The sequence below is a fragment of the Brachyistius frenatus genome, unplaced genomic scaffold (genome assembly GCF_029030835.1).
Source record: "Brachyistius frenatus isolate BFR_SWC_R1_liver_20210118 unplaced genomic scaffold, ASM2903083v1 Contig_24, whole genome shotgun sequence".
Taxonomy (NCBI): Eukaryota; Metazoa; Chordata; class Actinopteri; family Embiotocidae; genus Brachyistius; species Brachyistius frenatus.
Genome location: NW_027210623.1, coordinates 2,248,836 through 2,265,388, shown reverse-complemented (window position 1 = coordinate 2,265,388; position 16,553 = coordinate 2,248,836). Strand labels below are relative to the sequence as shown.

Sequence of the window (16,553 nt, the reverse complement as noted above, 5' to 3'; positions counted from 1 at the left end):
TAGAGATGCAGAAAAATGAGGCTGTCTCCTTGGACGCAAGTTGTGTTTCTGGTGTAGTCAGCATTATCGGTGTATCATTTTATGTCCTTATTCATCTGTTCCCGTGTATTGTGCAGTTGCATGTGGTTTATTTTTACTTTTTGATAAAATTCTTGTGTGGTACAGACAAAATCGTTCTCACTGCATTTGATACAAAAGGAAGTGGATGCTGCCACCTACAGGAAGATCAACACAAGCTGAACACTGTTGGTCACATGAAAGCAGTATCATGTAAAATCTAAAATGAAATCAAAATATATCTGACAAACAATTTACATAAAATATCAGCCTGGATAAATAAGAAACAGCAGAAAGCATAAATTCACCTTGCAAGTGAGAAGACACAATTTTCTACCAATTTAAATATGAGCTTAAACTGTAATTGATTATACAGTGTGTCATTCTGATTGGGGAGTAAATGTTAAAAAAAAAAAAAAACTTTTTGGTTTTCTTGTGAAATTTGGGCCTATTTCTTAAAAACACTATTCAGAGTTATTGTCTTTTTAACCTAAGGCATCTTAAAACTGTTTTAGATTACCATTTTAGTTAAAGATTTTATTATTACTCATACAAGAACAAGAATACATAACCTGCAAACAACACCTCCATCTTGCCATCTGCTGGACAAATATTGTAGCCACATGTTGGAGACAAAGGAAGGTCATGTCTGTGAAATGCCTCTTTATCAGGTAGCACTTTAAAAAAAAATACTGAAGAGCTCACAGTTAAGACACAAAATCAGTCACTCTCAGAAGAAAAAAAATTGCCTTTGTTTTTTAAGAAATTTGTCAATATATTCAGTCAGGGCTCTTTAAAAAAAAATCTAAATACAGTATTACACAACAAAAAAGAATTCTGATTTAATTTGAATCTCATGTATTCAGTGTTTGTCTGTTTGTGTGTCTAGACAGTGGAGTGGGGGAGGGGGTGTCTCCCATATGTAAGGTTTCTGGCTTTACAAGATCCAAACAGGTGTAATAGCTTCCCTCTACAGCATATTTATTATAATACCAGTTTATTCATATAATCAAAGAGAAATATCTGTTTAAGCTTTACTGTAATTATGTTTGTTCTGAGTTGGACACAAGACTGGTTTAAAATTCTTCTTTTGAAATTTTGAAGGTTTGTCTGAGCGCGTTTAAAACATTTACCTGATAACCGGTTTTGTGACATAAGTGACACATAGATAGATAGATAGATAGATAGATAGATAGATAGATAGATAGATAGATAGATAGATAGATAGATAGATAGATAGATAGATAGATAGATAGATAGATAGATAGATAGATAGATAGATAGATAGATAGATAGATAGATAGATAGATAGATAGATAGACAATCCTGATTCAATATGCTGCTTACACCTGTAATGCGGAAACTTGTAGGTTGCTTTGTGCAAACACTGAGACATCCAGTATCTTGTAATTAAACCTTTAAAATGACTAATCTTTGCCTCTCCAATGTGTAAGCAGGTGTAGATTTCACTTACAGAATCGTAAATAACGTATTGGACACAGATTACTATTCAAAGCAGTGTAGTTTTATTTATTGCGCCAAATGTGCCTGCAGAGGATCTTTTAACTATAAGCACTCTACTGTGCTGAACTGAAGTAGCAAATAAAACTTGTTCAATGATCACAGTTAGTAAATCATTTACTGATCATGGTCCTTGTTCCTTCTTTCTGTCCTTTACCCCTCCAGGCTACAACCTGGCTACTAATTACCTTTAACCCAATATTAAGATGTCTGATCAGTGAGAGTGGGTTTAAACATTGGCTTGAATGACTCCTCCTCCAAAAATACACCATGGACACCTGGTACAAGGTTCAGTTAAAAGCAACTTACAGAGAAGGTGAACGTAGAAAGTGCCTACTGTGCAACGTCTGCTTGTACTTTTCTGTGAGCAGCCTGCTGTTTGCCATTTGTCTGGTTTTGAAACAAATTGTTTATGGCACAAAAGTACAAGATTATGAATGAGAAGTGTTCAGTAGGGAACAGAAGCAAAAGCTTGAATATCCCTTATTCTCTGGTACAGAAAACTCAGGTTTTGTGAAGGTTTTAAAATTTAATTTCATTCAACAAACAAATTTTGACTGCATTACAAAAATATTCAAACCACCCATAAATGATATCTTTAATGTTCATTCACATCATTGTATGTTGTAAAACAACCATGACTGAGGTTTCATTCTTCATGTGTGCGTTTTGTTTATCCCTGCCATACCTCTGCATTAGTAAAATCCCAGTCCATCTAAATTAAAGACAAGCATTACACAAAGCTGCCATATCTCACCCAAGTGCAGCACCAAGGCCTCTTTCAGGCATTACATACAAGACTGTGTATTTTGTTTGTTTTTTTAAAGTACAGGTTCAGAGGTGAGCTGTTGATAACAGTGTGCATTATAGCATTACATCCTGCACAGGAGAAACAAATCAACAAATGTGACATTTCAGGCAGAATATATTCAATTAATTTGATTGGAATAAAATGTAATTCACTGAGACCTTGTTTGGGCTGCTGGAGTTAGATAAATCCTTTTGAGGGTGGACATATCTGTGTCTTGAGCGCTAAAGGACCCCACCACCCCCCATGGACAACAGAGCAGTTTAGATAAATGTAGCACTAATCTGACTGAAGGGGACCTATGGCCACAAGGACTGGGAATCCACCAGCAACAGGCTGGATCAACAGGGGATCAATCGGGATCAGTCAGGAGGCCAAGGCTTTGGACCTGCAGACGGCCGAGTAGTACCACTCTGCAGACAGCAACAGGCTCTGCTAGTGACTTAACAGTCACGCATGATAACAAATTCAAAGGGGTTGCTACAATGATAGTTATTGTTTCCTCTTGTTGCCTTGGCAACGCTAGTTTACCTTGAATAGCTGTGGAGGTACAAGTATAAATCCAGGCTTTGAATATTCAGCTGATAGAATAATAAAACAACGACCTAAAAGCATATAGCAGTTTTAATATTTGACTACTCATCCTTGAGTGCTAGTGTTAATATATTGCCTCAAAAGAAATCCCTTTTATGTTTCCTGAATTGTTCACAAACTGCTTCCTCCTCCTGTCGATGGAATTTCTGACCAGCAGACAGAAACATTTATCTTAATGTTGTGGCAGTGATGAAAAATTCTCCAATGTTTCCCTTCTTTACAAAGTAAATCATTAAGTCCTCAAGACACTCGAGTACACTAAAATCAATGCATTCATTGTTGTCTAAAAAGAGCTTTGGTTATCTATGACATCACATCTCTTGAGGTTGCGCTAATTGGAAGAACGCACTTTCCTGCCATTAAGAGGCTGAGGAGGCCTGAAGTTGTTTTCCATGCGCATCTTCTGATCTTCTTCCTCTCCAGTGAACTGAAGCATTCTGAACTTCCCCAGCTGCAGTGGGAGAGACAGACAGAGTACTTGAGATGTGTACAACTCCTGCCCCACACTGAATACTACAAGCATGTCAAAGGACTGCTGTATGTATGCATGTATGTTATTGTCAACAATAAATGAGTCCATCTAGCTCGTCAACCCTGACATCACTTATTCCTGCTGGGGACATAAAAACAAATCACAAGTTTACACTCTCGGTTTTCTTTTATTTAAAACAAGTACCTAAAACAGTTGGTCGCTGTAGTTTTTAGTAAATATGAATCAAACAGTTGTAACTAGTGCATTGGTTTGAGGCTGTTTTCAGGAGCAGCTTTGGTATCTACAGCAGGATGATGCATGTAGGATGTGTTAATGTGTTTTTAATAGTGCTAGACAACGACACAGCTGTAGGACACAGGACAAAGAGAAAGATCGTTAATCGGATCAATTCATAGTTATGTTCTTTACAAGGAAAATCTTGAATATTACCAGACTTGCTCTTTAATCGAAGCCACTTCCAAACCTTAAAACTACTCACACATCCTGTCTGCATTGTATTTCCCCTTTAGCTCTATATGTCTACCATTATGTAAGAAAATGAAAAACAAAATAATTCGCTCTTATATAAGGGCTTTTCCCTGCTGGGCCTCCATACAAGCATTTTTAAATTAAAGCCCAGTAGGCATGCAGTCGTCTATCCATCAGGATAATCAGCTGGAGGGGATCAAAGGCTTGAGGCCCGGAGTCAAAGTTTGTAGGGCCAGTTGCCTAGCTTACACCTCAGACATGGGTTTACACAGAGATCACTCGACTCCACCCAAGGTGCCCCCGTCAATAAACCTCCCGATTCCTGGTGTACACTCCCGGAGTTAAAAGTGGGCAACTAGACTCGAAAAGATCAACAAAGTGTGGGAGTATAATCCAGAGGTCTGGCAGCAGTCGCCACAGGGCAGCTCACAGGAGGACCTGGAAGGCATGTGCTGCACACATCCAGTTAGTCAGCTTAACTTGTCAACAACCCGGGGTTTCAAACTTTCTGATTAAATTCAATTCTAAGAGGGGTGGATAAAAACAAGTGGACCCTCACATGGCACCCTCCATGAATGATGCTCACTGTTGTTCTGGCCTCTACATATATTCATCATATTTAAGCCAAACAGTGTATTTCAGTGTACCCCCCAGCCCCCCGCCACCACCACCACCACCCTCAAAGTTTACCGATGAATTGTTGCTGAACTCTGGTTTGACAACAAAGGAGGCAATATATCCTCAGAGCCCGGTGGGGCATAACCAAACATTATGCAGGCCAGGAAACATGGATGTCACAACTGACCTACCAGCTGCAACATCAACACCTTAAGGTCCACTGACTCGTGTATAAATATACAATTTCTGTCTGTTTAACCGTGTTATTTAAGCAAAAAAGGAATCTGAGTCTGTCTCTTTTATATTTTACAACTGAACATAATGTGAATTTAGGAATCACAAAAGGACAAATTCAGCTTTATTTTAAAATCAGTGCTACTTTATATGTGAAAATAGATTTGAAAAATTATTTCACTACATCAGCATCACATTTTATTCCTTCTGAATGAGTACTACTGGTACAACAATCATTTGTTTTTAAGCAGTGATGTTCGATCTTCTAGTTGAGGAAAACATAAAGAGCTTTTGCCAGACAGGTTGCCTTACTCTGTCTTGCAGCCAAAATAGCTGGAAGACTGTGGATGCAATAAAAAAAAATAACCACTACAGATAAGATACAATTATCGATGGTGTAGAATCTGGTTTACTGTTAATGTTTCACATAAACACTGAGGGAGAAACTAACCGCCAGGTAATGACAGTAACTACACTTCTTACTCTCTTTCTTTCGTGGATGAAATTTAAACAGACATTTATTTAAAACAACAAAAATGTAAATGTGTTTCTCTTATCCATCTTTCAAATTAAGATCAAGAACCTGGCCTTTTCATTTCTAATGCAGAATGAACGTCCCCATCACGTCACTCTAAATGATGTTATTTTGTATTTTGTGGAACTTTCAGAGGACTTTGTGTAAACAACCAACAACAACAAATGTAAGTTTACAGTTTCAAACACCATACAGTATAAACTGTTTTACATTTTGTTGTCTGTATTGCAGTCATGGTTGCAGCACTCACCTGTTTTTCAGACACCGTGATTGGCTCCTTCAGGACGATCCAGATGACGCTCTCGTGCAGGGGAGGCGTGGTCAGGGATCCCGGGTAGGTCCAGTAGTGGAGGTTGCTGGGTAGGAGGCACTTGGGGTTGAAACCTTTGAAATGTGTGAGACTTCCCTGTAAAAAAAAAAAAAAAAAAAAAAGGCAACAGCTTTTATAGTACTGCAATATTGCTCATAGGAGGCAATTAACATAAAACGTTGTAAAATTCAGAAACATTCATGGTACCCACCTTGAATTTCACCATATAGAGAGCGTCTGTTATCACGTGGAGCCATCTGTGGTCGTCACCTGTCTTACATAACACACTGTTGTTTAATTTAATATGTAACGTGGATAGAATACATGTCAAATGATTAACACACCTTGGAACTGTCACACAAATTGGAAAGAAGAAAAGAGACACAGGGATAGAAAATTAGATTAAACATCTTACATCTAAAAAGATGCCGAGGACAGCGAGACCGTCGGGAGCTGCTGCCGCCTCCCCGAACGACCCGTACTTGACAGCATTCCAGTGAACTAAATGGAGCTGGAGGAGGAACAGAAAACAGAATGGGGATACAACTGGGCTCTTATATTTAAATCAATTAAATCATTACTTGAATAGTACAATGACAGGCCACTGTTGCCAATCGTCTTGAGATATTTTTGTAGGGTCACACTGTAAATATAAAACACTAACTCTACAGCCAATAGTCACAAACAAAAGATACCAGTAATATTCAGCATATTTTGTTTAATAACAACTTTATCAAAAAAGTCTGTTGTTCTGCGTTCAGTTAACAGACTCTGACACACTTTCACATCCAAAGCTCTGACCTCAGATGCATAGTGGTTTCCTGCAACAGTGTGCTCAGATCCATCACATCCCTTTCCACCCCAGTGGAAGTGAAACTGTTTCAGTCTGTAGGGGCAGTCGAGAGGTCCTCCCTGGATCACTGTGGGAGATGAAAGATGTAGAAATCAAATAAATGAAGAAGGTTTGGCATCCACACTCATGCACCCACCTACTCTCTCTGGGGGCGTTAGACAAACTGCTTTCCACAGTACAGAGCATCCTGTGTGCAGCATCATCCAGACAGCATCCACACACACACACACACACACACACACACACACACACACACACACACACACACACACACACACACACACACACACACACACACACACACACACACACACACACACACACACACACACACACACACACACACACAGGATGAGTCAACCTGGTAACATCCAGCAGCCTAACACACACCTTCTTGCCAACAAGTAGCGCAAGCTTTAGTTTGAGATTCAACTAACCAGTCCTACGCAAAATAAGAATAAAGATATAATTGTCGTTTCATTGAACTTTTTGTTCAGGTCCACAGACCAACAAGGATTAATGGTGACTATAATCTGTGCCATAATGGCACTCATTCCATTATTAGGATAGTACAGACTGTTTTCTGGGTCTGTGGTCTGCACTGCTGGATATGGACTTCTTCTGCGATCTAATCTGATTGTTATTCACTGTGACGCTGCTGACATCATTCTGACAAACAGTTAAGGTCAGAATAGCTATGCAAGACTGGCACGGTGCAAACACTTGTCTTATCTATCTTAGAGAACCACACTTTTAAAAGAAAAATCACAAAATGTTAAACAGGTATGAAGAACACTCCATTTAGACATTTGAGATGATCTATGAAAAATTGAAAATATGCTGAATCTGATGTTTAAAGATGATAATAGTGTTGTAAATTCTGACTTTGGTAATGTGTCTTTTAATGACTGTCCGAGGGGAGAAGTACATGAATTAATTACAAGTATGACTGGTCTGAACTACTGTCATGTTATTCTGACATTCAGATCTAAACGATATTGTCATATACAGTAATAAACTGTTATCAGTCTGAATTACTTTACGAATGTGCAGCATTGTTTTTTTTTTATCTGCCTTTTCTTACCAAAACCACAGTGACATGGAACAGTGTCTCTGTATGCATGTATGCACATGTGCTGCCAGACTCAGCCACACATGGCAAACTGACAGCAGCAGGTTTAGAGGATTTGTGCACCTCGACTCAAACTATGTAGAAAAGCTGTAGATGTTGCATTTGTTTTCTCACAGGTCTTTTCCTTTGTTCATTAGTTTCAGTGAAAGCTGTTTGCTTGCAGACAATAAAAACTGTCTGATCTAAATAGACCACATTTCTGGGTTTATCATGTATGGTAATGACAGGGTGGTTAATATGGATCCACCCAGTCGTAAAGACAAATGTTGGCATAATAACAATTGAGATCACCTTCAGTTATTACATCTCGTGTCCAGCAGATACTCATACAGTTAAGTGTTGGCTGCGACTTCCTGCACTAGCTATAATCAGAGGCTTATCCTTACCTTAGATTATGGCCAGGTATTCACGTAGTTTGCACTTCTAAAAATCAATGTAATCACACCTTTGAAACACATGTTTAGTGAAAGTAAACTTTTAGCAGGAATTTCCTCTGCATGTGACTGACAGCAAATATCAGTTGAGATCAAGATGATCTATGAACTGTGACCTGCGATGATATCTACAGGGGAGTCAATAATATCAGGATTGTGCAGATCTAAAGCCACAACACATTTAAAGTGATTGGCTGGTTTGTTTGTTTGTTTGTTTGTTTGTTTGTTTGTTTATAGATGGGAATTGTGCTTTCTAGAAAGACAAAAAGATTTGAAACTGAAGTTACTGAAGCTGAAGTTATAAGTAAACACAAATCAAGACACCTTTTTCTCACCTGAACGGTCATCCGAGTCGTCAAACTCCACAACAAAAGAGTGTCCATTGTTGGCAATGTTAATGGAGGTACAGTGATCATAGTTCAGGACAATCGGACCCAGATTGTGGTCATGTGAAGCCTGATGAGGCTCAATGTCGATCGGAGACTGGTGGGTCCCCTGGGCAACGGGGTAGTTTTTATGCCACACAGAAGGACCTTAATATATGGACAATCAAATGTTAACAAAAACAAAACATCCATATTCCCAATACAAACACTACTGCATCAATACATTCAACTTTTATTTGAAGAGGAATAACTTCGTAAAGAAATAATAAAGAAAAATCGTTTTAGATCTGTGACAGTTTCACCTGTAGAGAAAATGAAATGTGAGTGAACCAAGGCTATTAAAAGAAAATCCCATGTAAACCACTTAGACATTATACCCCCACACACACACACACACACACCAAGCAACAATTGGCTAAATTTACACCAAGAACCTGAAAGAAATCACTGAAATTCACCCGTGACTGTCTCTTGACATAAAAAAAAAACTATGCAGCTCAGTAAAGAGGGACACTTATCTTAAAAGACACCGTCCACAGGACAAATAAAATGCAATGTTTCTCCCTCAGGAGCTCTGGACAAATGGAAGGGAATATCAGGTTAAGGTGACAGCAGTCATCCCTTTAAGCATGAGGCTAATCTCGTATTAACGGCCGTTTACGTTACCCCTCTGAACAAAACACGCAGAGCCCTCAGCAGAACCACAAACAAAAATGTAAATATTTATATTGGAGGGTTGATGTCTCCACGTGGAAGAGAAGTAAACAGTGGAGTGATATCTTACCGTCCTCCTTTCCGTATCCCCAGTGATTTCCTGTCATTGTCCCTGTTTGTAGATTAAAGTCACACTAAGCCGCCTTGTCGCACTCCGGTGTGCACGTGAAGGACGAGACGCACATCAGCCTGAGCGGCTATTGATGAAGTTTGTGGAGCGCTCAAGGGGCGGGGCATGTAACCCGTTGGACACGCCCCTTCACACACACACACACACACACACACACACACACACACACACACACACACACACACACACACACACACACACAGAGCCTAATATAAACATATCACACCAGCAACCGCTTTGAATCCTGTATCTGGATTAGGTGCAGCAGGATATAAATTAGATTCAGAAAATATAATAGGCTAAAATATAAATGAATATAGCCATTTTAGACGATAATGATCAATGTTCTACTGTGAATGTCGTAATCTGCTCAGAAAATCAGCAATAAAATATTGAAAATGACTTAAAATGTACCCATTTCGAGGACAAAAAAATACAATCTTCAAATGTACGCGTATTATCATTGTTTTATTTAAAGTGTTATGATATTCCCATTGTTTGAAACGCACTGTAAGAATCGAGGCCATTGTTCCCCAATCTGTAATTGAATCTGAAAATATTTTTTAAAAATTGAGTCATTTTTCTAGCAAAAATAAATAGTCGCTGGTTCCTGTTTTTAGACCATAATGATTGGCTGCCTTTTCTTATTTTGCTTGATAAAAAACAAAACAAAAAGTAAAAAGTAATACCTGCTTTTGAAATATTTCATTATTTTCTGACCATTTTTAGATTAAGAGATTATTGTGAAAAATAATCCCCATATTGATCAGTAATAAAATTGGGCGTTTACTGTATTCCAAACCAATATTAATCACAATGCCACTTTATTATCCCACGTCCGCCCCCGCTGAGTGGACTAAGTGATCAATTTGTGTCGAAAGTGCGGGTGCGGATTTCTGCGCCGGCGCATTTGTGTCGAATCTGGCGACGAGGAAATAAAAATGCGTCCATAGACGTCACTCGCTGGAAAGATACTATGGCAGCCACCAAAGCCTCCAAGGAGCAGAAGTACGACAGGCAGCTCAGGTACGTTTCAACAACACCTTACGTTTTCACACGGAAGCTGTATTCCTGTCGCTCACTTGTCGGGAGCGTTTTATGAGAGCAGTCATCGTAGAAACATTGACGAGGCGGGAGCGCTAACGTTAGCTCGCGTTAGCTTACTGTAGTGAAACGGCATCACCGAACGAGCACGCAGCTGAGGATGAAGTGCATCCCGACATGGCAGCACGTGTGTCTTGTGTTGTGCTTTCAGACTGTGGGGGGACCACGGCCAAGAGGCTCTGGAGAACGCACATGTCTGTCTCATCAACGCCACGGCGACGGGAACGGAGATCCTGAAGAACCTCGTGCTTCCTGGTGAGTGGATCCGGCTCGATGCAGGTGCTGATGAAAACATCTGTCCGACTTGAATGACCGTGAATGATCCGCCTTTGTTCAGGTATCGGAGCGTTCACCGTCGTTGATGGGCACACGGTCACTGGGGAAGATGTTGGAAACAAGTAAGACATCCGTGTTTTTGAAAGTTGACCTGAGCTTAGAAATAATATGTTTTAGTTTCACTCGTGTGTTCGCAGCTGACTTCTCAGTCTTGTCTTGCAGCTTTTTCCTCAGCAACAACAGCATTGGAAAGGTATGCATTTCTGGAAGTAGTTAGATTAAACGTGTGTTTTCGCATTTACATGCATTTCTCTTTCACTACTACACGCGTATATTCCCCCCCACACCCTCCCTGCATCTCGTTCCCATGGTTATTCATTAAGTCATTTTCAATATTCTTATTAGGACAAATGCTTTGTGTTTTCAGGTTTGCATGATCCCTCATTTTAGTGTGTATATTGCAGAACAGAGCACAGGCTGCCACTGAGCTGCTACAAGAGCTGAACAGTGACGTCTCTGGAAACTTTGTCGAGGAGGTTAGTATTGTTTTAAGAGTTGTTTTTAAGAATGCTTCACAACACGCACAAATCTATGAAAGAATAAAGTCAATACAACATGTGCTGCGGAAACATGTAAATATATTGTTCAGGGTCATCAGTCTGAAAGTGACGGAGATCCCTCTTTTGTATTTGTTGTCACCCCTGCAGAGTCCAGAAAAGCTGCTGGGCAACAATCCAGAGTTCTTCCACAGGTTTACCATCGTCATTGGTGTGCAGTTGCCAGAAAGGTGTGAGATATAGTTATTATTTGCTCTCAAATTGTACTGTGACAAAAGAGTTCATGAGAAATGACATAAGAATTTATAACATTTTGGACTAGACTTCAGAATCAGTTCAAGAAATATCCAAATGTTGTCTATCATGGATTCAGTCTTTAACACGTCTTACTTTCATTTACATCCGCTGCCAGATTCTCCACTGAAATGGGAGTTGATAACACCCCTCTGTTGAGCTGCTTTTAACACATTTATTGTTTTTTTCTGCCCAAATAACACATCCAATTTTGTCTGAAATTCAACAGCACCTGTTTGAGGCTGGGCTCCGTCCTGTGGAGCGCCTCTGTACCGTTCCTCCTCTGTAAAACCTACGGCCTCATCGGCTGCATGAGACTAGTGGTCGAGGAGCATACAGGTTAGCCGCCGCAGCCATTCCCTGTGTTCAAACCTTGTTTCTTATTATTATATTATCACACATTTTATTTTAATTGGTGGTTACATAGTTCCATCTGTAACAGCTCACAGCACATTTGCATACATGCTTGAATTAATGGATTAATAAAATGTTTTGATGTTTCACTGCCTCTTTCCTCAGTGATTGAATCCCACCCAGACAATGCCTTAGAGGACCTGAGGTTAGACCAGCCTTTTGCTGAATTTAAGAACCACATTAAGTCCTACGACCTCGACAGCATGGACAAGAAGGTGTGTACTTCACGTGTGTGTGCACATCAGTGTGTTCAAACTATGTCAGCTTTGCACAGCAAATATTTATCTTTTCCATTTTCTGTTTAATCTGCAGGATCACAGTCACACACCATGGATTATCATTGTTGCTAAATACCTGGAGAAATGGCTCAGTGAGGTACAGCACATTTTTCTATCCTCGCCAGTGCCTAGATGCCTGACAAACACTTTACCACTTCTATTTATTTGTGAGTGCTGTTATTTAGTTTTGCCGTACAGCAAAATCTCACTCTGCTATTATTTTTGGTCGTCGTAGCACAACTGTCAACCGCCAAAAAATTACAAGGAGAAAGAGGCCTTCAGACAAGTTATTCGAGAAGGTATCTGTGGACCTCCGGATTGTAGTTGCATATAAATCCAGTGACTTGGCTCTGCAATTTATCTGATATTTATCTCTTTCAGGAATCATAAAGAATGACAATGGTGTCCCAGAGGAAGAAGAAAACTTTGAGGAAGCTGTTAAGAATGTCAATACTGCCTTAAATCCAACAAAGGTGCCACATCACAAATGCTCTTGGCTTTAGGAGCCATCTTGTGCTCCATACAATCTATATGTCAACCTTTATGCCCTCAGTGAGTCTGTTTTCACAGTTTATGTCTGACGACACTCCTCTTGTAATATCTGTTTCTGCAGGTTCCTAATACTGTCGAAGACCTCTTCAACAGTGAGCAGTGTGACAACATCACATCACAGGTTTTAACTTTGCCCTAAAAACATTCTTTAAAAAAAAAAAAAGTGTTTTCTATATCACTGATTTAAATAAGTAGTAGCCATAGATCAATTTATTTTTCCAAGCTGAAGAATATTTATTTTGTTCGTCCGAGTTTAGACGTCATCCTTCTGGGTGATGCTGCGAGCCATCAAGGAGTTTGTTCATAATGAAGGCAATGGAAGCTTACCTGTGCGGGGAACCATCCCGGACATGATCGCAGATTCTCAGAAGTTCATCAACCTTCAAAATGTGTAAGTGAGAAGAAATATGTGGACGTCATCTGTGGAGGGCAGGAGAGCAACAGAAATGTACACCAGCAGGTCGCAGATCCAAAAGGGATTCTGGTTCTGTATCTTTCTTTTTATACCAGCGTATAATTTGACGTTTGTGCATGAATTGACTTGATGTTATCACAGTTACAGGGAAAAGGCCATGCAGGATGCAGTAGCTGTTTCGAAGCACGTAGAATGTCTACTACAGTCAGTTGGGAAGGTATGTCGTCAACCCGTGTACTCACTAAACATGATAATGTAGTTTAGCCTTCGCACTCTTAAAATGGTGACTTTATTTCTGTTGCCACAACTATCAAAGGCTGACAACAATTAGCTGCTTAGATGGTTCATGTTGGGAAATCTATTCAACAAATAGCAGTCAAGAGAAAATACATGCGCTGCTCTGCAAAAGCAGCCATAAAGAGTGACTGAACAACATGTATTCATCTCGGATATATTTGTAGATCGAACACCTGCATCCAAACAAGGTAAACTGATTTGGGAAGGTATTTTTATTTGTTTTAGTATTGGGTATTGTTATTTGAATTTGGAAATCAGTTTTTCCATCTTTGTATCTTCATTGTGGCTTTTACGACAGTCTTGCCCGAAAATACTCCAGATATGTCCAAATATTCTGTTCTTTATAAATGCATGTGACAAAAAAATGGATTTGCACTTCCTGATGTTTACCTGCCTTCTCACTAGCCACCAGAGAACGTCTCTGAGAAGGACATCAAACTGTTCTGTAAGCATCCTCTTCTTTCTTTAACTCCCTTTATATTTATATATTCAGTGAGCATATGCTGTATTTATTTACATGTACTGCACATGTCTGATGTCAACCAGACAAGGGCAAATGTCTATATTTTGAAAGCACCATGTCTGTTATGTGTTTCCTTCATTCAGCTGAACAAAGTTTTTAATATCTCTGACTTTGTCCACTGTTGAGATGTGTAATGATGTCACTGTGAGCACTTAAGAAAACTCATGAGGGTAAATGTTCACTTTGTGACCTTGAGCTGCAGCTGCAGCAAGTTTACTCCTAACGGGAGTTATTTGTGTTGTCCAGGTAAGAATGCAGCCTTTCTGCGGGTGGTGCGCTGCAGGTCTCTGGCTGAAGAGTACAGTGTGGATTCAGTCAATAAAGATGAAATCAGTAAGTTTGAAATACATTTTCTTTGTGATTTAACTGTTCAGCCTTGTTGGTTGTTGGTGTTTTGTGTGTTGGATCTATCTCTTGTACGGTATTCTCCTCTGGTAAGTGTAAAGCATGTTCACCTATTAACGATAGTGGTGTCTTCTCAGCTTCGTGCATGGACAATCCAGATAGCGAGATGGTCTTTTACCTCATGCTTCGTGCTGTTGATCGCTTCTATCAGCAACACTCCCGCTACCCAGGTACGCACATTCTCATGAACAAAAGAACTGAATGAATCCCTTTGATGCGACTGACTGTAAACTCATATTTTTGTTTCACAAGGCTGCGGTTGTGAGATCATAGCAGCTTGTAGGGAGGAAGAGTAATAGTGTCAGGAGCTTCGACAGGTAGATCCATGCTCATGTGATGAGTAAAAATAGAAAATAGCTGCTTCAACTTTAAAATACTCGTCCTGTCTGCAGTCAATGAGCACTACAGCTGCCTTATTTTAATTACAGCACCTGCACTTAACATTTTATCACTTGTTGGGTCTTTTGGATTATATTGGTAGAGCCGTGTACCCAATAATGTCATCATCTAAAGTGCTCTGCAGAAACTCTCTTGATACACCTTGCCAACCCCTTTTGACATATTTGCAAACTTTCACACATACAAGAAAATCTTGATATTTCGACCTATACTGTAAATGTCAGTCATATTTTTACTTCCTCTTGATGCCAGGATACAGAAATAAAAATGTATTTTATTTTATTTTTTTGTCTTTTCTGCCAGGTGTTTATAACTACCAGGTGGAGGAAGACATCAGTAAACTGAAGCTCAGTGTGAACAGCCTCCTGCAGGAGTACGGCCTCAACGTCAACATCAAAGACGACTATATCCACGAGTTGTAAGTCCTGGTCACTGCTGCATCCTCCGTTCACAGTGAATGTTAAAGACTGTGATCAATGATTATGAACTTTCCCCCTGCAGCTGTCGGTACGGTGCCGCAGAGCCTCACACTGTTTCTGCATTTTTGGGAGGTAAAGTTTTTGCACTCTTCCTAAATTGTTTGATGTCAGCATATATCCCCCAAAACATTCCTAATAAAACAGAAGCTTCAGTTGATCTTTGCCAATCTGTTTGTTTAGGATCAGCTGCTCAAGAGGCCATCAAGATCATCAGCCACCAGTTTGTGCCCTTTAACAACACTTTCATTTACAATGCAATGTCACAAACCTCCGCCACATTGCAGCTGTGAATACAGTTAAATATCAGAGAAAATGATTCAGGACTAAGCTGGCTTTGATAAATCCAACTGCACATCAGGGTTGAACAGAGGCAAGTAAGATAGCACTGTTTTCACATTTGAATGGGATCATTACAAAAATATCTGCGCTTAAACCTTTAGAAAAGGTCAGGACTTAAAAGACTAAAGATTCTGTTGATCATAAGGCCTCGCAAACTTCTTAAGTTATTGAAGGAGAAGAAATACAGACGGCACCCACGGAGAACTTCTTTAACATTTTCTGTATGCGAGTGTTCAGCAGACATTCACAAACAGCTGGACATGAAGCTCACAAATTCTAAACCCTTCATGGAGTATTTTCATCTGTGCAACATCTATGGATGATGTATTACAACGTAGCAGCACTTTGTCTACCTTAGTCACGGCTGTCTCCTACTTTGTTGTGTTTGGAACAAGCTATATAAAAACATATAGTGTTTACCTGTCAGACATTGATATAAAACGTTAAACCTTTTACCTGAATTTGTTTTGTTGTTTTTATGTCACAGGTGAGGCTGACACACACTCTGCACACACGTTTTTCAATGTGAAAAAATCTCATCTGACAACTTTTGGACTTCCAACGGTTTCAGTTACAGTCTTGTAAACAATTTAAAGTTAAGCAACTACGACTTGTTTATTAGTTACACAGTTATTAATCCTGAATATATATATATATATATATATATATATATATATATTAACAAGCATCTGAGCTTCTTCAGAGGACTGTAATGCGACTTGCCCTCAGACAGAATCCACAAAACGCAGAAGAGTTGGTGACTTTATTTTCATTGAACACTAGAGGACACACTTCCATCTTTTACCACCCAAGTTTATGTCACATTCCAGTTCAGTGACCAATTTCTGAATGTTGATCTGGATACAAACTGCATGTGATGTAATCAGCTGAAAGATGTCAACAAAAAACTTAACGATTAACCAGTGTGTTGTTT

At 39.5% G+C, this 16,553-nt stretch overlaps 2 protein-coding genes across 3 annotated transcripts; one reads left to right on the top strand and one right to left on the bottom strand.

The window, feature by feature from the left end:
- Positions 1 to 2,140: 2,140 nt before the first annotated feature.
- ca7 (carbonic anhydrase VII) lies at positions 2,141 to 9,341 on the bottom strand. Its single transcript, XM_069697729.1, has 7 exons — positions 9,228 to 9,341; positions 8,393 to 8,590; positions 6,440 to 6,558; positions 6,054 to 6,149; positions 5,850 to 5,912; positions 5,579 to 5,734; positions 2,141 to 3,431 (listed from the first exon to the last, which is right to left on the bottom strand). The coding sequence occupies exons 1-7, from the start codon at positions 9,262 to 9,264 to the stop codon at positions 3,312 to 3,314; spliced, it is 789 nt and encodes a 262-aa protein (XP_069553830.1). The 5' UTR covers positions 9,265 to 9,341; the 3' UTR covers positions 2,141 to 3,311.
- Positions 9,342 to 10,239: 898 nt separating this feature from the next.
- On the top strand, positions 10,240 to 16,072 carry nae1 (nedd8 activating enzyme E1 subunit 1). 2 transcript variants are annotated; one of them, XM_069697722.1, is made up of 21 exons: positions 10,240 to 10,313; positions 10,543 to 10,646; positions 10,729 to 10,789; positions 10,890 to 10,920; positions 11,132 to 11,203; positions 11,375 to 11,454; positions 11,748 to 11,857; positions 12,038 to 12,147; positions 12,245 to 12,307; positions 12,446 to 12,509; positions 12,592 to 12,683; positions 12,824 to 12,883; positions 13,020 to 13,153; positions 13,319 to 13,394; positions 13,639 to 13,662; positions 13,880 to 13,919; positions 14,244 to 14,330; positions 14,480 to 14,572; positions 15,105 to 15,219; positions 15,303 to 15,352; positions 15,461 to 16,072. In XM_069697722.1, exons 1-21 carry the CDS (start codon positions 10,264 to 10,266, stop codon positions 15,568 to 15,570), a joined length of 1,626 nt encoding a protein of 541 aa, XP_069553823.1. In that variant the 5' UTR covers positions 10,240 to 10,263; the 3' UTR covers positions 15,571 to 16,072. The 2 variants fall into 2 exon arrangements, with proteins under 2 accessions (XP_069553823.1, XP_069553824.1); XM_069697723.1 differs by lacking the exon at positions 13,639 to 13,662.
- Positions 16,073 to 16,553: the final 481 nt, after the last annotated feature.

Excerpts from the sequence above, each read along its gene's own strand:
- ca7 (XM_069697729.1), bottom strand. The coding sequence starts at position 9,264 with ATGACAGGAAATCACTGGGGATACGGAAAGGAGGACG. Across the intron at positions 6,150-6,439 it reads GAAACCACTATGCATCTGAG|CTCCATTTAGTTCACTGGAA; the intron begins GTCAGAGCTTTG and ends TTCCTCCTCCAG. Across the intron at positions 5,913-6,053 it reads TCCTCGGCATCTTTTTAGAT|ACAGGTGACGACCACAGATG; the intron begins GTAAGATGTTTA and ends GTGTTATGTAAG.
- nae1 (XM_069697722.1), top strand. The coding sequence starts at position 10,264 with ATGGCAGCCACCAAAGCCTCCAAGGAGCAGAAGTACGACAGGCAGCTC. Across the intron at positions 13,395-13,638 it reads TACTACAGTCAGTTGGGAAG|ATCGAACACCTGCATCCAAA; the intron begins GTATGTCGTCAA and ends ATATATTTGTAG. Across the intron at positions 15,353-15,460 it reads TGTTTCTGCATTTTTGGGAG|GATCAGCTGCTCAAGAGGCC; the intron begins GTAAAGTTTTTG and ends CTGTTTGTTTAG.